This window comes from Schistocerca gregaria, chromosome X, assembly GCF_023897955.1.
Source record: "Schistocerca gregaria isolate iqSchGreg1 chromosome X, iqSchGreg1.2, whole genome shotgun sequence".
Lineage (NCBI taxonomy): Eukaryota > Metazoa > Arthropoda > Insecta > Orthoptera > Acrididae > Schistocerca > Schistocerca gregaria.
Genome location: NC_064931.1, coordinates 414,940,355 through 414,966,301, shown reverse-complemented (window position 1 = coordinate 414,966,301; position 25,947 = coordinate 414,940,355). Strand labels below are relative to the sequence as shown.

Here is a 25,947-nt window from a genome sequence, read left to right as displayed (position 1 = left end):
GTGAAAATATAAGCTCCAGCGTCTCCCGGAGTTAACAGATTTCAGCCCTACCTATTGTTCCATCTTTAAGTAATTTGTTATTAAACTGATTGTTTCCTTGACAGGTACGTTTACATATAGGTTGACTGTGGCAAGACATGCAAATTTCGGTTTGAAGTTCAAAACAGATAAAGTCCATGTTCTAAAGACTGTAACTTCTACGAAACTTCATGTCTGATTTCGGTGAGTGAACCACGGTTCAGTTTTTGTCTTTGAAATCTAAGACAATAGCAGCAGAAATTACTAAATTTCAATTTGAAAAATGAACTTGGTACCAATATCTCCGTAATTAATACAGCTGTAGCAAGAGATCACGCGTCGTTTAGTGAAGACTTACTTAAAATTTATTTGTGTGATAACATTATTGATATCGTAACAGATCCGGAAATATTTCAGGGAACCGCTTACTTCAGTTACCTTCTATGTGTGAACTAGACTGCATCATTCCCGTGCCATTCTGATTTGCAACCTTCTAAATAAATTAATCGGTAGAAATATTAGGTCTGCGGCGAAAACTGTTGCTTCTGTGTTGGCACTGTGTGGTTCTAAAAATCTTTAAGAAATAGTTAATGGTATTAACTCTCAGAATAATGTCAGAACAGGTAGTTCTGACATTCAGATTTTAGGTAACCACGGAGAGAACCTCCATTTTTTAGGCAGTCATGATTATCTGTAACAGGTAAACGCTATGGAAACGAATAATTATTCTAACCACAAAGAAGATCGTTAACGTGGAAGCTACTGAAACTAAACAAGAAGCTACTTCTCTTTTCTCTTAAACTTTCTTCTTTAGAAGGACTTCAGTTTCAGAAGATGACGGCTCGCCTGTGTAGCTTCTTGCTTCATAGTGGAAGAGTAAATTTGCCTTCCATTATTTTTTCATTACTTAAATGTTAACCGACGTCTCTATCTACGTGGTGTTAAGGCATCTGTCTGTAAAAGCTGGAACTGTTTGGCGTGACATGCAACATTTAGTCTTGGTAACTACCATAATCCCTGAACCTGTATCATAATAAAAGTGACACAGAAGTAATAAACCACGCTCTTTTCCGCCAAAGTACTTCATAAAGATAACTAGACAACCTGTAATGCTCCTCGGTTTCCGCGAAAGAAACCTCCCGCGTGACTAGAGCAATATATTACCTACGCAGTTTCGCTACTTGACGTAATTGCGATATGCCGCTGAAGGAAACGTTTGTCACCGGATCGGTATGAACTTACTACAATGAGGTCACAAATTTCTCTAATAAAAGCCATCAGCTTCACTTATGCCAACGAAACAAGATAAACAAAGTTACACACTCTGCGCCAAATGTTTTAGCCCTACGACTATTAGATTGCACTCTGGGTCTTAGTCATGACCATTGAGCCACACAAAATACACTACGAACAGTCTGCACCTACCCCCAAAAAGGTCCTATCAACGTCGTAGGAATGTCAGAAAACAGAAATTCCATGATAGTCGTAAGGTTCATAATCACATACAAATACCTGTCCATAAAAGCAAAGCTTTTTACATCCAGTTTCACAAATCTCACTACATACGTTTCCTTGATCAGAACCTTCTCTGGCTACCGCTGCTTCATTAACACTCTAGCGTAACACACGCTACCGATAAATACCCGAACGCTTAGGGTGGAACAGTGTCTCCGGCAGACCACACTATTTTAGTTGCCCACACAAGCCACACGTAGCTTTGATTTCACATCCACCAGCGTCAATCCATAAGCTGCCATCCGCGCTGGCGGTGGAATAGAACGTAATTCTTCTGACTTCAAAAATATAATTCCATTGGTCCCTATAGATTTAGTTTCACGAAAATGAGAAACTGAAGGAAAAATATAACCCTTCTTTGTCCCCTAAGTCGCATAGACCTGTCTCGCCGTTCACGAGGATCCAAGGACGATCCTTTGAACTATCTCGTCCCACAAAATTACACAAAATTAGTTAATGATTTCTTTCAGCCAATTGGCACTTTGGCGTCTTCTCTGTACAGATGGTACACTACACCGTCAAAGGTGAGTGATACACTTAACTGTCTGAGCATGCCTCTAGGACCCAGTATGAAAGTCAGTTGTTTGCTTCCTGTTACTTCTGAACAGACGACTCCATTCTGGTACAGGACTACCAGACAAACGATATGATGGAGGACATAAAATTAGTGACGGTACTGGGGATGAGATCACTGAAGATGCAGTGACATGAAATAACAGTGCATTGAAACTCGTCCCAATTACCTCCATTCAATGCCCGTGAAATATCTCACTTGGCAGAGTATTTCACTTGGGAATCACTGATAGGTTCTAATAGGTCCTCTTAGCTTAACAAAATTGACATCCTCAATGAGAAGTGCGTAAGCACCTTACAAATTCAAATGAAATACTATTGCTTAAAATAGTAGTCATCCAACAGGACAAGAGAAACGAAGTGCAGACAAAGAAGCGTCGATTACTTATGTCAATAAGAACAAGACACAGTTTATATCGTGATTAACTTTCACACTCCACTAGGGTGGTTTCGGAACGACCCGAATCTCTAGTAGCTTGCAACCAGCCTCCAAACAGCTTGAGTCGTATTCCTGTCAAGCAATTCATTCAGTAATTCTGTTCTTGAAGGTCTTTTACGATCTGGCAGCGACGCACAGAATGCAAAGGCATGCAAGCGAGTTTTCTCCAGGCCACAAACATGTCTCAAGACGTGAGAAGCAGACCCAAGCAGCGGCGCGCAAGGCTAGGCTGCCGTTGGCAACTTGGGCCGCGCCATTCTGGCCCTAGTTGGGCAGCTCTCCGCTCTCCTGATCCAGCACAGCATGCATCTGGCCACCCACGTGATCGTACATCTAAAGCAGAACGCAGAGAAATGAGATGTGAAATGTGTGTGTGAAAATGAACTGGAATATTTTTCTCTCTCTCTCTCTCTCTCTCTCTCTCTCTCTCTCTCTCTCTCTCTCTCTTTCTCTCTCTTTCTCTCTCTCTCTCTCTCTCTCTCTCTCTCTCTCTCTGTGTGTGTGTGTGTGTGTGTGTGTGTGTGTGTGTGTGTGTGTGTGTGTGTGTGTGTGTGTGTGTGTGTGTGTGTGTGTTACCCGTTACTATCAATGAATATTGATTCGTGCTCATTAATATGATGTGGAAATAACTGACTGGTGCCTTCAGTGGAGGGGCAGCCCTGTAATTTTGAACTGACTGTATTTGTGTACAAAATAAATAAATAAATAAAAATACAGCGAAGACTTGTCTTTTCATCGCAAAAATGCTGCAAGATTTAGTATTACTCAAAACTTAACTGGACTAATGGACTCCGAAAACACAATGCAAAGCACTAGTGCTTTGACAAATATGATGCCATAAATTCTATGTATATGTGTATGTGTATGAACGTCCTTTTCACAAACACGATGCCCTAAAAACTATTGACATATGTAAGAATGTCTGTCTGGTGTTCCTAGACTGTCTAAAACATCTTAAATCCGTCACATCGACGTCTACTAAATAAAATTCCCTTTAATCAGCAACTTTCAGCAGATACTAAGACTAGGGCACCGGTTCGAATACGTAGTTTTAATCTGCCAAGAAGTTTCAGATACACTTTATTCGACTGGGGACCATATTCGTTTTCCGTACTCTGATATCAAGAACTTTTTATATTGAGTGACCAAAGAAATAAAATAATATTTTTGCAAGGAAAGTGTTGACCAGTAATCTGACAATAGGGTATAAATTTGCAACTCGGACTAAGAAATAAGACAGTACATCTGATAGGGATCAGTCGTTCTTTATAAAGTTAAAGTTTCGAGAGCACGCGTTCCTCCTAGAAGAGACAACCAATCTATTCCATAACGAAATTTCACTCTGCAGTGGAGTGTGCGCTGATATTAAGCTTCCTCGCAGGTTAACACTGTGTGCCGGACCGAGACTCAAACCGCGGAATTCAGAGTGGGATGTACAACAAACTTAACCGTTCGGACGGTGCGGGGAAAACTGGCGTTATGAGCTATGGCCGCAGTCGATCGACGCGAGTGACTTTAACAGCTCGTCGCGTGCAGCGCCTCTATTAGGCTTGTGATCATATTGGCTGGACCCTAGACGCCTGGAAAGCTGTTGTTTTTTGGTCGGACGAGCCCCGGTTTCAGTTGGTAAATGCTGATGGTAGGGTTTGAGTGTGGCGCAGACCCCACGAAGCCATGGACCCAAGTTGTCCACAAGGCACTGCGCAAGCGTGTTGCCTCCGTAATGGTGTGGGCTGTGTTTACATTTAATGGACTGTATCCTCGGTTATGTTCAGCTACTTGGAGACAATGTGTAGCCATTTATGGACTTAATGTTGCGAAACAACGATGGAATTTTTATGGATGATAATGCGCCATGTCAATGAGCCACAATTGTTCGTGATTGGTGTGAAAAACATTCTGGACTATTGGAGCGAATGATTTGGCCACCCCGATCATCCGACGTGAATCCCATCGTATATTTGTGGGACATAATCGAGAAGTCAGTCCGTGCACAAAACGTAGCACAGGCAACACTTCAACAAGTATGGGAGGCTATAGATGCAACATGGCTCGGTATTTCTGCACAGGTCTTCCAACGGCTTTGAGTTTTCATGCCATGTAGAGTTGTTGCACTACGGTGAGCAAACGGTGGTCCAGCACGGTATCATGAGGCATCCATGACTTGAGTCACCTCCGTGAATTAAGTAGTTTAACTTAAATGGTGTTTCCCGTTCCTTAGATGTGGCGGTAGAACTTAGTGTCTTCAGCGTATTGCATCGGTGAACTTGTCTGTTGCCGTGTAGAGATCTATAGTTTCTTTCAGTCCATATGAAATTTATAGTAATGGTACCATAAATTTTTCTGAGTTTTTCACTCTTCGTTCCAAAGTTTATTAATTTTTAAATGACTTGCTAGAGATGTAGTTTGAGGTATTACAATTCTTCACGAAAAAGAACTGTTTCGTTACCTCGAAGTCCCGCATTACAGGATATCACTCCTATTGTTGTAATTTCATATTACTTTGCACGTTTGCTTGAGTATTATGGGTCATTCTAAATAGGATTTACTGTCTAGTCCAGACGCTAGTAAGAAAACAAAATACAATTTGTCCCATATTTTGTTTTTAGTTGGATCTTCTATATTTTATGTAAATATTCCATCAAATGATTATTCTCATGATTGGAGGACCGAGCGAGGTGGCGCAGTGATTAGTACACCGAACTCGCATTCGGGAGGAAGACGGTTCAAACCCGCGTCCGGACATCATAATTTAGGTTTTTTCCGTGATTTCCCTAAATGGCTTCGGGTAAATGCCGGGATGGTTCCTTTGAAACGGCACAGCTGACTTTCTTCTCCATCCTTCGCTAATCCAATGGGAGCGATGATTTCGCTGTTTTATCAACTCCACTCCGCTCAAATCAACCAAGGTATTTGGAGGCCTGTCCTTGATGTAATATCTTGTAACTTTCCTATGGCGTATTTGGTTTCTTCACTAGCCGTAGCGAAGGCAGACAGATCGTCACTTTCTCTGTCCCTAAGTCTCAGGGCCTACTCAGATTTCTTTCCACGATTCTCTGATGACTTTGTCACTTTGTCTAACACTACACTAAACAAAAGTGGAGAGGTCACCTTCTTGTCGAGCACCTGTACTTACTTCAAAAGGCTCAGATATTTCGCGAAGGTAGTTGAGATGTCTCTAGAGTCTGGCAGACTAGTTCTCTAGTCTTCCTGTTCTGAGCTGTTCTAAAGCATCCAGAATAGTTTGTCAAGTAATAAACCTTCTCAAGGTTCACAAAGGTGACAGGTTTCTGGGTACGTCGATATATTCTTAATACTGTCTTTAGACACCGAATCCGCTCGACACTGTCTACTTCTCCTGCACCCTGCTTGATAATCACCAGTCAAGTGTTCTGTTCGCTGTTTAGTACTGTTGTTTAATGTGGCCTGTTACTCTTTTCCTTAGCTGCTTGTCGTGATCGTGTGGGGTATCTATGAGCACTGACAGATTACGAGAACCTTTGATGCGTGCTTCACAAAGCAGAAGCTGAACGGAGGCAGTAATTGTTTCTCGAAGCGCCACATGTTAACGCTTCTTAACTGGCACGCGCGAACGCAGTGACGAAACCTGCTGTACTTTGCGGGCTGGTTTACGTCATAACATTATCTGGTCTTGAGAATGCTGCTCCAGTTTCGAGGAATGCACTCGAAGAACTATTTTATAGCACAGAAACATTGAACTTTCGATAGTTCTCTGAGTCAAGACGATATTCAGTCCAGAATGTTCCGTGCGGTAGGAATATTTTTATGTCAGTTTTTGCCTAGCTCATAGTCACTTATTTTAAACTACTGTAGAAGATAACATAACGTCTCCTAGATGTGCATCGCACTGTGGATTTTTCTTTCTTTGTCGTAGGACCATCAGAGGCAGAGCTAGTATCTTAAGACACTACATTTATACTGCGCAGAAGGGGTTTAGAGAGACGAAAACGAGGTGTTATCCGTATAATGTACATAAGGAAACATTAAAGTTACAAATATTCTGAAGTGAAACTATTGAACCTAATACAGAGATATCGACAGGGAGCTTTAGAAGTTACATCTGAAAACCTGAGGTTTATCGGTCACATTTTTTTCTATTCTGTTGTAGCTTATGGTTAAAGAACGTACAGAATACGTACATTTGTACATTGATGAAGGAAATAGTATAAACATGTAATATTTTCTCCTCTTACTAGTATTTACTGCTATGATTTATTCTGAACGAGTCAGTTTTATTGAACACCAATCAGATTCGTTGGAGAGTGGTGGTGTTGAAGAGATGTGGGCGAGAGGTTACTGTCTGTGTACTGTGGTTAAGATGGTAGCCCTAGGATTCCTAAACGCACGAGCAGTTACTTACAGGAAATTCGCTGCCCGACACTGATAGCCGTTGTCTAAGCTAACGACATGCTTTGGAATCTGCATCTTCGTACCTGCTCCGCACACCACACCACTGCACTGTGCATTGCAGATACTTCGTAACTGTATTGTTGACTTATTGCCGTATTACATTCACACATGAAATGACAAAAAATGGCTGTAGATATTCCTCTTTACATGCCCTAATCTCTCCTTATTTTTCATGGTCCTTGTGCGGCACAGGCGATGCAGACAACAGATTCGTTTCGCAACCTCGGATACAAAGTCTCTAAATGCACCCAAGACGATTTCGTAAGATCGTCGCTGTTTTTTAAAAGTTTCTTCATTTAAGTTCCATAAGAATCTGAAAAATCCCATATGTGCTGTAATAGTCCATTAATAAATAGCAAGGTGGCGTAGTGGTTAAGGCAATGAACTATTCGGGGTGCGTGCACTTCAGATCCCCATCCAGGTTTCTATTATCCATTGGTTGACTAACTCTCTTAAAAGGAGCATCGGGGTGGTTCTTTAGAAAAGGACACGCCCGATTCCCCTCTTCTTCACCACGCTTGTCCAATCTGATTATTCTCAGTCTTTGATGGCCAAGTCGTAAAAGGGACCGTAAACTCTTATCTCCACACCTTGCTTCGAACTGTTACGATCATCGCTGCGTGTCTGCATTCGTTAGCTTTTCACTGCAGTGTCTATACGCAGCTAATATCGTGAAAAAACAAACTTATGACTTCATAATTGCAATAGAAACCGTAAGGCAGTGCAGCACAAAGAGGCGGACTCTGTTATCCTGAACTGATCAGAACTGAAAGTTGCTTAACTGAGAAGTGGAAAATGAGACGAACTGTGCCAAATGGCAAGGGACAAAGACTGATTGTTTACACGGCAATCAAAAGAAATACTTCCGTTCTTTCTATCTGGTGACGAATTTTGCGGGAGATATTCGTATGCTGGCAGCGGTGAAACTCTGATACGACCATAACTAAATGCACGTAAATGCTGAGAAAAACGTAAAATTGTCAAATTTTGATTGGGAAATAGGTAAAATTAGTGCAACATTAATATTGAAGATTTTAAACATGGCTGCGTGGTCAGCGATCGTTTACAAAGTAAAATTAAGCCAACAACAGCCCTCGGTCGCAAAAAATAGGTTTTGGACCTAGATTTCGGCACTTCACCAGAAGTAAAACACTCAAACTGAATGTCACGTACAATATAAATATCAAACGATAATGCTTTAGTCACAAAATTTTTGAAATAAAATACGTAGAAGGCAAGCCACTATAGACTGCTCACACATATCGAGCTACAGGTATTCTGATGCTTATTTTTTGCGACCGAGGGCTGTTATTGCTTTAATTTAAATATTGAAGAAATGATACGTCGATGCATGAAGAGCTGACGAGTGAAGAAGCTGCTTCAGCTTGCACAAGGCTGAGCTGCGGACTAAGATGCTTTCCGCATGGGAAGAAATGTCTCAGCTAATGACTAATTTGTTTATCCACAATATTCATCCATAGCCATTTCTGTTCTTCATGCAACACACAAACATCTGACGAACCTGTTAGCTGTCCTGTGTAAACGAGAAATTCCGTAATCTCTGCTTGAAAAGAGACTCATTCTTAGACTGAAGTGGGTTTATTGATACTTGCAGTGTATTGCGGTTTATCATTAATCTCTTTGCTGCTCGTGAAATCGGTTGATTACCGAATCTAATTAAAATTTGTTTTTGCTGCTAATAAGTCTTGGCTTTATTCCTTCACGAGTCTTCTCTTGTTTCAGTTACTGATGGGTGGCTGGTGGAATAGGTACAGCTTCCGATGCCAACCTGTCGACTACTCGAACGATCCCGTCGCTCTCAGGGTGAGTATATAACACACTAAATGTCAGAAATTCTGTATGTCTCAGGGCTCAGGGTGCTGCGAAGGAAAGGGTTCTCTCTCTCTCTCTCTCTCTCTCTCTCTCTCTCTCTCTCTCTCTCTCTCTCTCTCTCTCTCTCTCTCTCTCTCTCCCTATACTTCAAGAATAGTAGTAGTCTCAAATACAGCTTAAAGACAAAAGGGATGTATAATTGAGCCCAATAAACGTTCACTTTCTCAAGATACTCATAAGGATTGTTGACAATTCGTGCTGATTTTTGTATAAAGATTAAATTTGAACTGTAAATGTAGTCCAAAAGACATCACTTAATTAGTAGTGCACCAGGGCATAGTGTTACGCTGCCTGCGACTTTCCCTACACACTATAATTGATTTGATTTTAGCAGGGAAGTTAAAAGCTCTGGTCTAACTTGCCATTGCTCGCACCGAAACCAAGTTTGTGTGGTATCGCCCCTGTATGTCTAGTAAAGCCAACCAATGCCCTTAAATAGTGCAAGGAGTCCCTTAGCCAGTTCTTCGTTAGACATAATTTCTTCAGGTCTAGTTGTCCCGAAAATTCGGTCTCCCTTGTTCTCCAATGCAGTGCCTTCTAAGATAAGGTGTGATGGAGTTTCTTCACACTCATCACAGATCAAACATTTAGGGTCTTCTTCCGTTATACCCACTGTATGTAAGGGTCTTTTGAAACTCCCATGGTCAGTCATCAGTCCCACCATGAGTTTAATATCTTTCCTGTTCAAGTTCAGGATTACAGAGCTTCTTTTAAAACACGGCTTTGGCACCATTGCCTTCCCATGCTTTTCTTTATAGATCTTGATCCAGTATTCTACTTGCTGTCTTCTGACCCAGTTCCGTAGTTATAGATTTGTCATAGCCTTGGTGATTTTCAGGACAGTTCCGGTCCAATGAAGGGAGTCTTTGCTCCCATCCTGGCCCATCTGTCGGCTTCTTCATTGCCACCGATCCCCGAGTGGCCAGCGATCCGCACTAGGTTTACCCAATTGCTTCCCCCTAGCTCCACCAGAACCCTGTGACATTCTGCAACTATCTTAGATCTTGTTGCATGTGCTGCCAATGATTTCAGGGCTGCCTGGTTGTCTGAAGAGATGTAGATACTACGGACCTTGTAGCACCTACGCACGTTCTCCACACACGCCCTGTTTTAACTTCCCTGTTAAAATCAAATCAATTATAGCGCGTAGGGAAAGTCACAGGCACTGATTGCAGTGATTTCGGATTAGAATGCTGAGGCCAGTTTTCCTACAGAGATGATGCCCTTCTGTCTTGGCCGAACCCTGTACACCTTGGCCCCAGCACCTAGGTCTGATTTCGATCCATTAGTGAACCAGACAATATCCCTCAAATAGTGTCGAAGTGTTTTTTTTTCACACTGTTCCCTGCTTCAAAGTATTTTATTGTGAGGCTTGTTGAAGCAGTTTGGAGTTATTATATAGTCGACCGCCAACTCCCCAACCATTCCTATATTTACCTCGCTCACTCTTTTAGTGTGTGATTCTGGATATCGCAATGAGATCCAGTTTTCACCCGTTTTGAGTCTGTATGCATCAGCTGCTGCCTCCATCTTGACCCAAAGGTGTAGTGGAGGCATGTCCAGCATTGTTTCCATCCCAGCAGTTGGTGTGTTGCTAATTCTACCTTTTATGGCTAAGCAGGCCACTCTCAGCACCTTAGAAAACTCCTTAGCTGCAACATGTTGTTTTGCCTTCTTCCACCACACTACGGCCCTGTAAGAGATTATAGGTCTAACCACTGTGGTGTATATCCAGTGGCTACCTCTGCGGTTTAGGCCCCTGTTTTTGCCACAGACTCTTCTGGTAGTCAGTAGAGTACCTTTCGCTTTTGAGCAGATGCTCTTTATATAAGGGGTCCATGTTAGTTTCCCATCTAAGGTTACCCTTAGATATTTCACTATCCCCTTCACAGGTAGAGTTTCATCAAAAAGCTTTAAATTCCAACTTCTGTCGCATATGTTCCTTCGTGAATGGTGCCACAGCAGTTTTCTTAGGGTTAACACTTGGATCCTGTTTCTTGCACAATCTTACACAATGTCCAGTACACCTTGTGCCATATTACTGACTGTGTCAGTAAATTTGCCAAGTATTACTATAACAAGATCATCTGTGTGTTCTTGGCAAAAGCATTGTCTAGAATTTAGTTTCTTAATAAGTTCGTTCACCACTAGATTCCACAATAAAGGGGGCAAAACTCATTGTGGACAACCTCTAGTGGTGTTAATTATCATATTTTCATTCATCATTGTGGCCTCTACCTTCTTCCACTAAGCATGGCCCTAGTCCACCTACATATCGCGGTCCCTAGGTCATTCAACTCTGCTGCCATAACTATGGAATCGGAGGTTGTTACTAAAAGCCGCGTTTGTGTCCAGGAAGATACAGAGGGCTCTTTCCTGAAAGTGAAATGCTTTCTCCACCTTCCCAACGAGTTGGTGGGAGCAGTCTCAAAAGATTTACCTGGTTGATATGCATGTTGGTTTGCATGTAGAGGAGCCCTGGTTAGCCTCCTCCCCAAAACATGTACATTACCCAGTTTTTCCAGTGTTTTAAGAATGGAGGAGGACAGAAAGATTGGTCTCTTATCCTTGGTCTTGGTATGATCAGTTCTCCCTGGCTTTGGAATGAAGACAATCTTCACTGCCCTCCATGCATTGGGAATGATTCCTACTGCTAGGCTAGCCGTGAATAGCCTGCATAGGACTCTGAGCTGCTCTCCTACGTATTGCAGGAGAGCTGGAAAGATTCCATCTGGGCCAGGTGACTTGAACGGTTGGAATTTTCCCACCGCTCACTGGATTTTAGTGAAGTCGACACACTCCTTGGCCGATTCCCAGTCCTCTCTTCAAATTCCTGAGAACCATCGTCTCTCAGGGATCGCATTCTGGTCTGTGTTACCCGCTGGAGAATCTTGAGGAAAGTGAGTTTTGAGGAGCAATTCCAGTGTCTCATGAGCTGTCTTTGTATATCCCCCATCCTCCTTCCTCAACGTACCTCCTGGATTAGTTGGTAGTGAGGATTTTGTGAAGTCTGGCTGGAGCAAGCATGCCCTCCACTTCCATACAAAATGCCTTCCAGGATGCCTCCTTGGCTTGTCTAATTGCAAGGCTGTAGTTGACAAGGGTCTCACGATATTTTGCCCATTGCCCTTGTCTCGCAACGTTAAACAGTCTTAGTATCTGTCTTCGTGTTTCCAAGTTGTTGTTCCACTAAGGCACACTCCTATTTGTTCACTTCTTGGTGATTGAGCAGTTGTTGTGGTATGAGGTTATGAGGTCACTATGGCAGAGGTTAAAGCCTCTGCTGCTTCCTCAAACTCTACTGGATCCCAGTCTGTTTTCTTGGGATTCCCATAGGCCGTGGTCCTTATGATTCCCGTTTCAACCTTGAATTTAATTATTTAATGTACATATGGTCTGATGAAGATGGCTCTAACGCCACATGCTTTTTTTAATAGCTGCCCATCATCAAGAAACCAAAGGTGATGTTAATAACTTCTTCCCTTCTGCTGTTCCTTACTGTAGGTTCATAACCCCTATTCAGGACCTCCAAGTTGTTAGATATGAGAAATTCAAGAAGGTACTCGCCTCTACTGCTGGTGTCCTTGCTGCCCCACCCCAGGTTGTGGGCATTGGCATCACATCCAATCAATAGTTAGTCGCATTGCTGATGACAAACTTCCATCACTCTCTTCACCTCCAGAGGAGGAGGAGAGCTGTCTTAAGGAAGGTATGCTGAGGCCAAAAAATTGTGATACCTTCCTCACGCTGCTGCATCCTGATGGTTTTCAGGTCCCTGGAACAGAAATCCATCATTGGCATGAAATGAATTCAATTTTTAGATTTCTATCATAAATCAACTTATCTCCAGTACCACCAAGGCCCAATACACCCCATTTATGTAAGTAGGGTTCTTGTATCAGGGCCACATCCATTTCCTGTCTCCCCAGGCGACAGCTCAGGGCAGCAGTGGCCCCTTTACTTTGCTGCATATTGATCTGCAGCACGTAAAGTCTCCATCTTGCTGCCATCATTGCTTTTTAGGTCTTTGATTACCCTGATAGCGACCTGTGAGAACCCTAAAAACAATTTCAGATCTTGCTCTCGCATCGCCTTCAAGGACTTCTCTCCGACCTCCACAACAAGGGTTCGTCTATCCGGTACAACCGTTTGGTTGATTACTCTCAAATCTTCTGTCGAGACTTTTGGGTTCTGATATCTCCTAATGGACTAGCCTGTTCTAAACGTTACAGCAAAAAGTCAGTTATGAAAAAGCAAATATTATGGGAAGGTTTGAATGAATTCACTATTACAGCAAGAATGTTTGCGCACCATCCTGTGACTATAATCCTAGTCGAAATAATTACGCTGTAAACACGAAGTAACGGGCCTCAAAAGTGTTAAATTACGAAGAGTATTCGCAAAGTAAGGTCACATTAGACTCTAAGAGGAAACCACTGTGAAAATCCGATGGAACTTTGCACAGACGTCTTGGACAGTGTCTCTAGTGTGCCTGTCGATCTCTTCGTCGCTCTTCTCAGCTCAGAGCGCAAAGTGATCATGTAGAAATGCCGCAAACAACGATGTCTCCCGCCAGGTATGTGGATCTGGTGAGAGTTTTCGCCTGAAGCTGTGCAGCCCACAAAACATACATGTCGTGTTTCATTCTTGAAGCCAATTTTCAGCCGCATTCTGCAGGGGCAATGAAGACGCTCCTGCAGCGTTTTCGACGCGAAGTGTTTGATCACCCACACTAAAACCCTCAATTGGCTCCCTCCGTTGTTCAGGTGTACCGCTGGCTACGAAGACAACATTATGGCACAAACAACGGAAGTCAGACCAGAGTAGAGAATTGACGGAAAGCACGGGCGGCTGCTTTCTGTGACGAAGGTACTGGAAAGCTAGTACAACGCCACGACAAATGTCTTAAGTAGGAGCGGTGACTATTGAAGGTGTGGCTAACTGTTTCGAATAAATTTTATTTTCACTGTAGTTTTCATTTCGCGACTGATCGGACGTTGCTTTCCGAACAGCCCTCGTACTTTGAGGATTATTTAGTACCTTCGTCCATAGGTTCCAGCTAAGCTTAATACTCCAACTTCCGTGTGTGCAGGCGTATATGTCGGTTTTAACAAGCGAGTTTTGTGGAAATCTTGAGAAACAGCTAGTTAAGAAGCAAGACAGGAAATTCGGTCAGTGCCTCTTCAGGAACATTAGAGATGGACAAGGGTTCAAATCTCCGTCCGGTATCCACAATTAGGTTTTCTCGGTATTCCTGAAATCATTTATAGGGCAAATGCATCGATGGTTCCTTTGATAAAAAAGTGGTCGATTTCTTTCCGCAGTCAGAGCTTGTGCTTCAATCTTTAATGAGTTCGTCGACGGGATGTTAAACTCCCCTGTGACCGAGCGGTTCTAGCGCTTCAGTCCGGAACCGCGCTGCTGCTGCGGTCGCAGTTTCGAATCCTGCCCCGAGCATCGATGTGCGTGATGTCCTTAGTTTAGTTAGGTTTAAGTAGCTCTAGGGGACTGATGAACTGAGAAGTTAGGTCCCGTAGGGCTCAGAGCCATTAGAGATGAAACACGCTAAGATGGGTAATGACTTCGGCCTTGGATTTTGAAGAAACCATCTTAGTATTTGCCTAACGTAATTTACAGAAAGAACTGCAAAAGTTGTTCAGAACGTCTGAACGAGAATTAGAAACCGGGCGACGCCGAATACGAATCTAAAGCACTCCACGCCGCAGTTAGGTGGATGAAATATGTGTTAGTCAAACACCCCGCAGGCATAATCTAGACTATTTCAAATTCCGTTTGGAACCTGCAACACAAACACACACATATGCTGCGCCTTAGTAAAATGCTCATTTTCTGTTGTCTAAACTGGGGTTCATCACCTTGAAATGGATTAATACATGCAAAGTGAACGAGTACTTCGAATAACTTTCGGATGCGGTAGTATGGATCAAAACAAGGAAAAAGTGTCTAGTAAATATGGGTTCTAAGTTCTGCATTTAGAGTTACTAGGCAAGTGCTCATAAGAGATGACTCACAGTAGCGAAGATGGAAAAGTACTCATAGCTCTTAGGCTCGTTATAGACTTCAGCGGATGGTCCGCGCTCCGCCGTCAGAGCGAGGTTGGCAGTCAGGTATTTTTTATGGACATTTCACAGTTGGCCAGACTGTCTGCACACGTTGGAGCCGTCCGCGCAGCCTCTACGCGCCCAGCAGTGTCCGTGGCAGTTAAATGCACAATAATAAGTTACTGCGTGCACAGTCCTGCGGATATCACGCGCAGACGAAACAGAAAACATTTCGGCTAAAATATTTCATTAGTATGGTAATAAGATGAATCAGCAGAGATTCCAGCGACTAGCTCGTCACAAGAAAGGACATACATACGAAAATAAACATTGTATTTCTCTTCGTCAATACGCTTTATTGGATACAGTGTAACGAACGATCTTTTCGTACACCTTTATTCCAAAATAGGATCAACTCAAAATCTTCCTTGGTGCATGGAATTTCTCTTCCTGTATACCAGATAAGCTGAAATCACTTAACTGCAGCGAGCTCGTCTCTATTTGCGATGAAATGTCACAATTACAGAGAATAGAACTCCGCCCCCGCCCGACTGTGAAAACCATAGATACGAATCCGCCGCCGCGTACGAACGCGGAGCGCTGATCACTAGCTTAAGCGTGTAACGGACCTTACGATATGCCCTTTAGAGCCCATGTTTACTGAGCATTTTTTCTTGATTCTATCCATATAACTACTTCTGAAAGCTTCTCGTTGGAGTTTTGATTCACTCTTTACATGGACGAAAAACGATTTTTGTAGTTTAGAAATAAGGCGGACTAACATCAAAAAGGATTTTATTAAATTTATCGTTGGCCATGGAATCCCAGTCACTAGTATTCAGTAGTTTGCTGAGAATTCTTTCATGAACTGAAAGCAAGCTGTTAACGGGAATAAATGGCATTGTAGGTTGGGTGTTAAAACGTTAATACACTGCTCTTTTTAAGAAGAAACAAATATTTAACAACTTCAAATGGTTCAAATGGCTCTGAGCACTGTGGGACTTAAATTCTGAGGTCATCAGTCCCCTAGAACTTAGAACTACTTAAACCTAACTAACGTAAGGACATCACACACATCGATGCCCGAGGCAGGATTAGAACCTGAGACCGTAGCGGTCACGCGGTTCCAGACTCAAGCGTCTAAAACCGCACGGCCACATCGGCCGGCTTAACAACTTCAATAGAATGGTCTCCATATGCCAGAATCAAACAGCTTGACCTGTCCGTTACAGCTAAAAATGTTATTTTTAAGAAATGTAACGTTAATTTATAGTTTAGTGTACACAATAAATACAACAATGCTGAATAAGTTTAAATATTTTTTCCTGCAGATGGCTCGCGCTTGCTGGTGGTACTACTTCTCGAAGTACACGGAGTTTATTGACACGGTAAGAAAAAGTTACAAAAGGCACTAGCCGTTTAAAATATGTTAAGAACTTAGTAGTAATAAAATATTTCCATTGATTTGCACCACCACCTCCGCCCTCTCTCATACAGCAGTATATTTTCAAACAGTAAAATTTACTGGAGACCTTAAAAAAAATTGTAACCTGCTACCCCTAAGTTTCTCTGGTTTCCTTGTTAAAATATCACAACTTAACTCTTAACTGTTTATTATGTGTGATGGGAAAGCAAAGTAAATACATTGTTGAGCAAATTCAGCACAAAAGTTGTGATACAGAATAAAGCAGAGTCCTGTTGAATTTCTAGTTTCCATATTACTGCTCCCCACGTGTCACTACTTTAGAGCCCACCGAGATAAGTTGAGACTGATTAGAGCGCGCAAAGAGGCTTCTAAGCAGCCACTCTTCCCACGCCCCATGCGCGAGTGGAATGGGAAGAAACCAGAACGACCTACATAGGGAAGCATTTCAGTAGTTAATAAGGTATTTCCGTACCCTGAAGAATTTGGACTGCTGCACACCAGTGGATAAGTGTCTCGAATTAAACTGCTCCCGAATATATGACAGTCACGTTTTTGCTCGCCCCATAGTGTAGTGTACTCTTTTGATGCGTAATATGCAAGTGTTTGGTGATCACCTCTGGACGAGTTCGGCCAAGGTTTGCGGCAGACTAATCGTAATGTATACATGCGCTCCTTAACTATAACGATTCGCGAGTGGAACAGAGGGGGAAAATATGACTTTGACACGAATTGTGCCCTCTGCCACTCGCCTCTTGGTGGCTGGCGGAGTGTACAGGGTGTTACAAAAAGGTACGGCCAAACTTTCACGAAACATTCCTCACACACAAAGAAAGAAAATATGTTATGTGGACATGTCCGGAAACGCTTACTTTCCATGTTAGAGATCGTTTTATTACTTCTCTTCAAACCACATTAATCATGGAATGGAAACACACAGCAACAGAACGTACCAGCGTGATTTCAAACACTTTGTTACAGGAAATGTTCAAAGTGGCCTCCTTTAGCGAGGATATATGCATCCACCCTCCCTTGCATGAAATCTCTGATGCGCTGATGCAGCCCTGGAGAATGGCGTAGTGTATCACAGCCGTCCACAATACGAGCACGAAGAGTCTCTACATTTGGTACCAGGGTTGCGTAGACAAGAGCTTTCAAATGCCCCCATAAATGAAAGTCAAGAGGGTTGAGGTCAGGAGAGCGTGGAGGCCATGAAATTGGTCCGCCTCTACCAATCCATCGAATCTGTTGTTGAGAAGCGTACGAACACTTCGACAGAAATGTGCAGGAGCTCCTTCGCGCATGAACCACATGTTGTGTCGTACTAGTAAAGGCACATGTTCTAGCAGCACAGGTGCTCCATTGAGCGTAGGTGGACGAAACTAAAGTGAGCTCTAACATGGAAATTAAGCTTTTCCGGACACATGTCCACATAACATCTTTTCTTTATTTGTGTGTGAGGAATGTTTCCTGGAAGTTTGGCCGTACCTTTTTGTAACACCCTGTATATGTAGATGTAGATAATTTTTTAATAAATAATCAGCTTTCATAGATTAATGCTACCCCTCCCTCCCAGTAAAATTACGAATATATGCACTGTCGTAAGACTGGTTTCTAATTTTGGCTTCAACACAGGCGTGTTGCTGGGGCATTTAGTCTGTTACAGTGGCAGTTATCGTGAAGGCCAGTGTTAAGTTGATCTGATGGGCCACACCAATTGCCGAACGTAAATTCCTCTAAAATATGGATCACATGAAGCGTTTAGGAGGGAATTGAATACTGAATGCTGTAAGACTGCAATTCAGCGTGTGTTGTCTTAGGCTGCAGTTCCAGAAGTACTTAACAATATGCCTGCCTTACGCGAGTTCTCTGCGACGGCAAGCGGCCAGTTTTTCCGGGTTGTAATTTCCAGACCGCCTCTGGGAAGGAAGCGAGCCACCATTCCGGTTTTCTACCCGTTCTGGGTCAACTACCACACGCACTGCCTTGGCGGCAGAGATGATGGCTGAGTTCTACAATCCTGTCCACAGAGACTTCAAAACGTATACCAACGCTGATTGTTCTGTTAGGGTAGCGTTAACTGACTGCTCTTCAGTTTCAAGCTAAGTCGTATTATTCACAAATCAATATATATATTTAATATTCTTTGCGTGAGTGAAAATAGGTCACCTGGACGATATGATACATTTATGAAGTGCCTATTCGCAGCTACTTATAGAAGCAATTTAATATACAGTCACGGCGTTCAGCAATATCCATAATAGATAGTTCTAATCTTACAGGTAAATTTTCACTTCCTATTAAGTGTCAGCAGTTATGGATAATTACAGCTGAGTAGACAGCATTATCTGGCAGAGCGCAACCTCTACTCGTGTGCGAGGAGCTAAAACCACACGTATCATTAGTGATTAAACACTGCCACTGTCTGTGACTCCCTGCACCAACACTAATCCCATGGGTGTACATTTCAACGGCTCCAGGAGTTAAATTACTAGAAACCCGTTCTTGTTCTGTAACACCTGCTTATCGCCATCTCGTAACACGTAGCATCAGTAGCAGTATTGAATTACGTGTTGAGCGATGCTAGAGCTTCAGAAAACACGTATGTTGGTCTATTGTTGGTTTAACTTCCGGTCTCTGGCAAAATTCCAACAGCCATCTAAGGATACGAGGGGTCAGCTGTGGCATTCAGAACAGTCATACTACTTCTGGGACAGATGTAAACAAAAATTTTAATGCTGCTCAATATAATTTTACACACACTTCCAAACCAACGGCCCCTATTATATCGGGCCCTTGTTTGCCATATAAACTGCGATGACTTGACACTATTCAAATCTGGCTGTTGTAGACACAAGACGACGTATTACTTCAGACGTGTCAACAAATATTAGATACTCCCAGCCATCTGAATAAAAGCATTGTAATATCGGAAGGGACATTGTCGTCCCAATGTTTTGGGTAGCATTAACTTTAAAACGCTGTACGGGTTGTACTTGTTACAGTAATGAAGAAAGTGGTAAATAACCGACATTAGCGCATATAGCTCTTCGGTAGTTAGTTCTGTAAATATAGCAACAGGATCCATCCATAAAGCTGATGAAACCATAATTCAGAGCTTACAAATGTTTTCACAGTAATACATCGTCCTCTGTCACCATTTTATTTTCTGAAAAATGGATTTTACTGGTAAAAATACCTCTAACTTAGAAACTTCAGCCACGGACACCCCGCGATGAAATGCGTGTAACACAAGGCTTCACAATTATAACCAAATTTACATCTACGTACAACATTGAATAAGTCGCATTATAGGTAAGTAATTAGTCTGTTGGTTTGAGGGCGTCTTGTACGCCCTGACGTCTAATTTCCTTTACTGCAACGTCTGTAAATGTTGTACTTCCCTAATACAGTTGATACTGTAGTAAATCCACTACACTGTGGAATTTTCAAAAAAGTTGATTGTGTGGGCCCACATAGTCAGTGCATCTACCATTACAGTGACAAATCTGCCAGGGGTATGTAAAACTACTGCATCTAATACGGCGGCACCAACACAAGTCAACGAAACACACGAATGTACTGCGGGTCCATAGAGTCCTCTGAGTATGACATTTCAGCAATCGGAACGTCGTCATAGCCGGGTGCGCTGACTATCTGACCTAGGGCTGCACTCTAACTTATGATCACGTCTAAGTTATGAAGGGGGCAGGTGGAACTTGATGGTTGTTGTCTACAATACGGACGCTATTGCTACGAAATTATCGACCTAGATTTATGTACTTCTGGAGAACATAGTATCAACGGAAACATTATGACGAACTTCATAAACACATTCATAGTGGATCTCCTGTGGAGCTGGCAAATGAAAAGATAAGATTACAGTGGTGAAAGGAGCGCAATATATCTCCACTAGCAATCAATGCAGACACGTAATGTGATTCAGGCAGTCATTTCTTCTGCTCCCTACCAAACGCAGTTTGCCCATGAACACGTTCCGAGCTCTCTTCAATCTATGAAGCATGGTAGAATTTCTTTGGTGGTGGTGGTGGTGGTGGTGGTGGTGGTGGTGGTGGTCATATAGTGATTTTCATAGCGATTTGTGGTTAAACAAAATAAAGGTGACTTAGGGTCTACCAAACTGTTTTAGGCCTCCCTGTCGATTAAACAGCTCTGGACATTGCAATGCTGTGTATACGCCAGCAGGTTGGGTGTATCAGAACATAAGATGGATCGGCTCGACAGAATAGCTGAAAGGAACTGCGTGTTTGGAGGTGATCATGACCACACCGTGAATGAAATTGCCCAATCTGTTGGTGTATCAAAGCGTCTCTACTAGAAATGGCCCACCACATGCAGCCATGTTACTGTGTTCGAGCAGGATCCTAACCGACGGGGACCGGAGACGAGTCTCATGCCTTGCCAATGACAGTGGGTATCAAACCCGAAAAGGTTCCCTTAATTACTAACTGCAGGTCCATCTCAAGCAGTTTCCGAGTGAACATCGCGAAGAGAGCTGCATGTGTTGGACATTTGGAGTCAGATGCACAATGCCATTTCTAACAGTGGCACATACAGCTGTAAGTATTCAATGCACCAAATACGGAAACTAGGGAGTAGCTACCTAGGTATGGCGGTTATCGCTGACATAAACCGGTTTTCGGTTATCAGTTTTTCAACGTCAGTTTAACATTACTGTTAAAACCGCTCAAAACAACCGGCTTCTGAAAAAAGATTTTAGGTTTCCTATTACCATTATTTCCTAAATTAAATGTAGAAATCGAACAGAAACTGAAAAATTTTGTCTGTTTCAAAATAGTCAAAATACTAAATTAAAAGGCATATAAAAAGAGAACTTCTCTGTCCATCGTTCGCCGGTTTTCTCGGAAACTGATAAGTGGCTGAATTCTCCAAAAATCGCCAGTCTCCTACTGATTCTCATTTTTTGAAACTTTGCTCAAAACTAACGTCGTAATAGAGGATTATACCACTACTTGGGCATTAGGAATAGTCAGCGTTAAAAGGCGAAAACGGAGTCTGAAGAGGTCTATTTTTAGAATTAGGCAGATAAAAGGCTGAAAGCAGATAAAAGCATATTACGTATTACTTAGACCCAGGCAACATACCAGCCACTTTGTTTTTATTGTAAACACTTAGTGACTTGTTCAGTTATGTTTTCTCCTTACATGATGTCGCAAGTTTGTTATGGCTCCTCCAGTTCTTAATCTATCAAGGGAAATTCAGCATTGTACTTCAATGGCACTGCTTTTCGTAAATTACTTCCAGACTAGGATTGGTACCATTCTGTAATAAAACTGTCAGACGACGACAGTGTGAAACTACCATATAGACGACATAGGGTCAAGTCTCCCACACTGCATGTACAAGCATACCATCCTATAGGCCATGTCACATGGTAATAAGTAAACTCTCTCAACAATGTTGTACCAATTCTCGTACCTTGTTTGTTGCTCGTTTCTGTCGGCATTGTTATTAAAATAATACTGATCGATTTTCCCCATTTTCGATAGTGACGCCATGTTTCAAAGCAATGGAAATTTCACGATTAAGATTACTTCTTTTTAAAAAAGTTTATTTTAAAAACCAAAAGTTTCAGTATTGCTACTATGACTAATTGATATTTCGGTTTCCCCCCTCTTAGTAGTAAAAATAAAAAACACCTTTCATAACACAGGCCAAACAAATACCGAAAAATACCGGTTATTAAGATCTAAAATGTGTGTCGGATTTAGTCGGTCGGTTTTTCCCATCCCTATAGCTGATTAGAGGAGTCTCGTTTGATAAGAATCGCAATTTTCTATCTTTCTTCATATGATACAAAGGATCAGTGTTGGGCCACACCTGTTCTTTCATTATATATACTCATGGAAATTGAAATAAGAACACCGTGAATTCATTGTCCCAGGAAGGGGAAACTTTATTGACACATTCCTGTGGTCAGATACATCACATGATCACACTGACAGAACCACAGGCAAATAGACACTGGCAACAGAGCATGCACAATGTCGGCACTAGTACAGTGTATATCCACCTTTCGCGGCAATGCAGGCTGCTATTCTCCCATGGAGACGATCGTAGAGATGCTGGATGTAGTCCTGTGGAACGGCTTGCCATGCCATTTTCACCTGGCGCCTCAGTTGGACCAGCGTTCGTGCTGGACGTGCAGACCACGTGAGACGACGCTTCATCCAGTCCCAAACATGCTCAATGGAGGACAGATCCGGAGATCTTGCTGGCCAGGGTAGTTGACTTACACCTTCTAGAGCACGTTGGGTGGCACGGGATACATGCGGACGTGCAATGTCCTGTTGGAACAGCAAGTTCCCTTGCCGGTCTAGGAATGGTAGAACGATGGGTTCGATGACGGTTTGGATGTACCGTGCACTATTCAGTGTCCCCTCTACGATCACCAGAGGTGTACGGCCAGTGTAGGAGATGGCTCCCCACACCATGATGCCAGGTGTTGGCCCTGTGTGCCTCGGTCGTATGCAGTCCTGATTGTGGCGCTCACCTGCACGGCGCTAAACACGCATACGACCATCATTGGCACCAAGGCAGAAGCGACTCTCATCGCTGAAGACGACACGTCTCCATTCGTCCCTCCATTCACGCCTGTCGCGACACCACTGGGGGCGGGCTGCACGATGTTGGGGCGTGAGCGGAAGACGGCCTAACGGTGTGCGGGACCGTAGCCCAGCTTCATGGAGACGGTTGCGAATGGTCCTCGCCGATACCCCAGGAGCAACAGTGTCCCTAATTTGCTGGGAAGTGGCAGTGCAGTCCCCTACGGCACTGCGTAGGATCCTACGGTCTTGGCGTGCATCCGTGCGTCGCTGCGGTCCGGTCCCAGGTAGACGGGCACGTGCACCTTCCGTCGGCCACTGGTGACAACATCGATGTACTGTGGAGACCTCACGCCCCACGTGTTGAGCAAATCGGCGGTACGTCGACCCGGCCTCCCGCATGCCCACTATACGCCCTCGCTCAAAGTCCGTCAACTGCACATACGGTTCACGTCCACGCAGTCGCGGCATGCTACCAGTGTTAAAGACTGCGATGGAGCTCCGTATGCCACGGCAAACTGGCTGACACTGACGGCGGCGGTGCACAAATGCTGCGCAGCTAGCGCCATTCGACGGCCAACACTGCGGTTCCTGGTGTGTCCGCTGTGCCGTGCGTGTGATCATTGCTTGTACAGCCCTCTCGCAGTGTCCGGAGCAAGTATGGTGGGTCTGACACACCGGTGTCAATGTGTTCTTTTTTCCATTTCCAGGAGTGTAAATGATATGCCATCTAGTATTACAGGTAACTCTAAAATATATGTTTGCTGATGACACTAGCTTGGTAGTAAAGGATGTTGTGTGCAACATTGGCTAGGTTTCAAATAACTTCATGGCCTGTAGAGAATAAACTAACACTAAATTATAATAAGACTCACTTTTTACCGCTTCTAAAACAATTCAACAAAAGCCGACGTTTTAGTTTCGCAGAGTGGGCATATGATTAGTGAAACTGAACAGTTCAAATTTCTAGATGTTCATATGGATAGCAAACTGTCGTGGAAAGCCTACGTTCAGGATCTTGTTCAAAGACTTCATACTGCCATTTTTATTATTAGAACGGTATCTGAAGTAAGTAATCGTTAGACACGAAAATTAGTCTACTTTGCTTATTTTCATTCGCTTATGCCGTATGGTATTATATTTTGGTGAAACTCTTCCAATTCTAAAAGGATATTTTTGGCTCAGAGACGGGAGTTTCGGACAATAAGTGGTATAAGTTCACGATCTTCTTGTCGACCCTGTTCACGAGTCTGGGTATTTCGACAATGGTCTCGCATTCTATATTCCTTACTGTCATTTCTGGTTAACAATATTAGCTTATTCCCAAGAATAAGCTGCTTTCATTCAGTTCATACTTGGCAGAAATCAAACCTGCATTTGGATCGGACGTCCTTAACTCATGTGCAGTGTAGTATACTACTGCATCCATTTTCTATAAGCTACCACAAGAATTCAAAAATCTTAGCAGTAATGCACGCACTTTCAAATCGAAACTGAAAAGTTTCCTCATGGGTCACACCTTCTATTCTGTCGAAGACTTCATTAAAAATTTGATTCATGTTGTATTGTTGACTGCGTTTACTTAAACTAGTAGCTTGCCTTTTTCGGTTTCATAAACATTTTATTTTTATCTGTTATTACTTTTATGTTGTAATTCCATATACTGATACGTTCCATGACCTTGGAAATTTACTCCTCAATTTGGCACTACGGAACTTTACGTGTAAATAAATAAATAAATAAATAATATAAATGAGAATATAAACTCATTGAGGCTAGATGCTGTTATACGGTACTAGTGCGTTGTCTCCTGGAGGAGACTAATTTTTATTTCGGTGTATTTATTTGACGGACAGTACCAATATATTTTATCTAGCCCCTGTATGAGATGTATGCCCACAACCCCTTAAGAACTGCATTGTCTCGCTATTAAGTTTCAATCATATTATGTCCAAGTGATTCTCTAATTTTGGCACAGGAATATGCAAAACCTGAGAGAACGGAAACCATTACAGTATACAGGTTGTCGTTCATAAGCGTAGTCAGGCGTATTTCCTTTGGTGTTTCGGTAGATACTTCCCATTCCCTTCTTGCATTGTGTCGCTAGAGTCAGCCCAAATAAATATTAATCATTACGTACCCAGTGTCGACAGAAAGCGTCGGTTTGTTACTCGTTACAAACAAAATGACTTTAAAGTGGAATTTTAGGTGCCCATTCCATAGTGTACCCAAATTAGTCTAGTCCATATTCGTTTTATCGATATTTATTAATACGGACAGTAAAACACAATAACTAGAACTCCAGCAGCGATCGCCCAGGCCCGCGCTGACTGCTACGACTACGCAGCAGCCCTGCTCAGTCGCTGCTGGTGTACTTATTTTACTGTCCTTGTTAATATCGATAAAAAGAATATCGGAGACTACTTTCCGTCGACGCATGAGCGACTCGATGAGCAGTATTTGTTTAGGCTGACACTATCTACGCATTGTAGAAACTAAACTGCAAATATCTGCCGAAACGTGAGAGAAAATGCGCCTGACGATTCTTAATAAGGACACCCCGTGTATGTAACATAATTAATAGTATATGGTGACTAAATGTGAACTCCTCTTGCTGTTACAGCTGTTCTTCATCTTGCGGAAGAAGAACGAGCAGATCACGAACCTGCACGTGATACACCACGGCGTGATGCCGATGAGCGTGTGGTTCGGAGTCAAGTTCACGCCAGGTGAGTTGGCGCGGCCTTCGGCGGCGGTTACGCAAGCGGCGCGGCGCGGCGCGTCAGCTAGCAGCGCGTGCTCTTACGACAGGCTCGCCTTAAGGCTCCCGCACAACCTCTTTCCTGGTGGCCTTTGCACTCCAACACGTGTCCGCCGGAAGAGCTACAGTAAGCCCTAAAAGAAACTGATTTAAACACAAATTCGATACCATGCGCACAACTGCTAAGGAAACCGCTTCAAAAGGGTAGTGCTGGTTGACCGGTGACTTCATTGAGGATGTGTAAT

At 42.9% G+C, this 25,947-nt stretch overlaps 1 protein-coding gene across 2 annotated transcripts in view; it reads left to right on the top strand.

Moving 5' to 3' along the window:
• Positions 1 to 25,947, top strand: part of LOC126297673 (elongation of very long chain fatty acids protein-like) — a 173,301-nt gene that overhangs the window by 126,081 nt on the left and 21,273 nt on the right. For both annotated transcript variants that reach the window (XM_049988779.1, XM_049988780.1), the window contains exons 4-6: positions 8,720 to 8,800; positions 16,263 to 16,319; positions 25,565 to 25,670. In XM_049988779.1, coding sequence (XP_049844736.1) covers positions 8,720 to 8,800; positions 16,263 to 16,319; positions 25,565 to 25,670 — 244 coding nt within the window. The remainder of the gene's footprint in view (positions 1 to 8,719; positions 8,801 to 16,262; positions 16,320 to 25,564; positions 25,671 to 25,947) is intronic.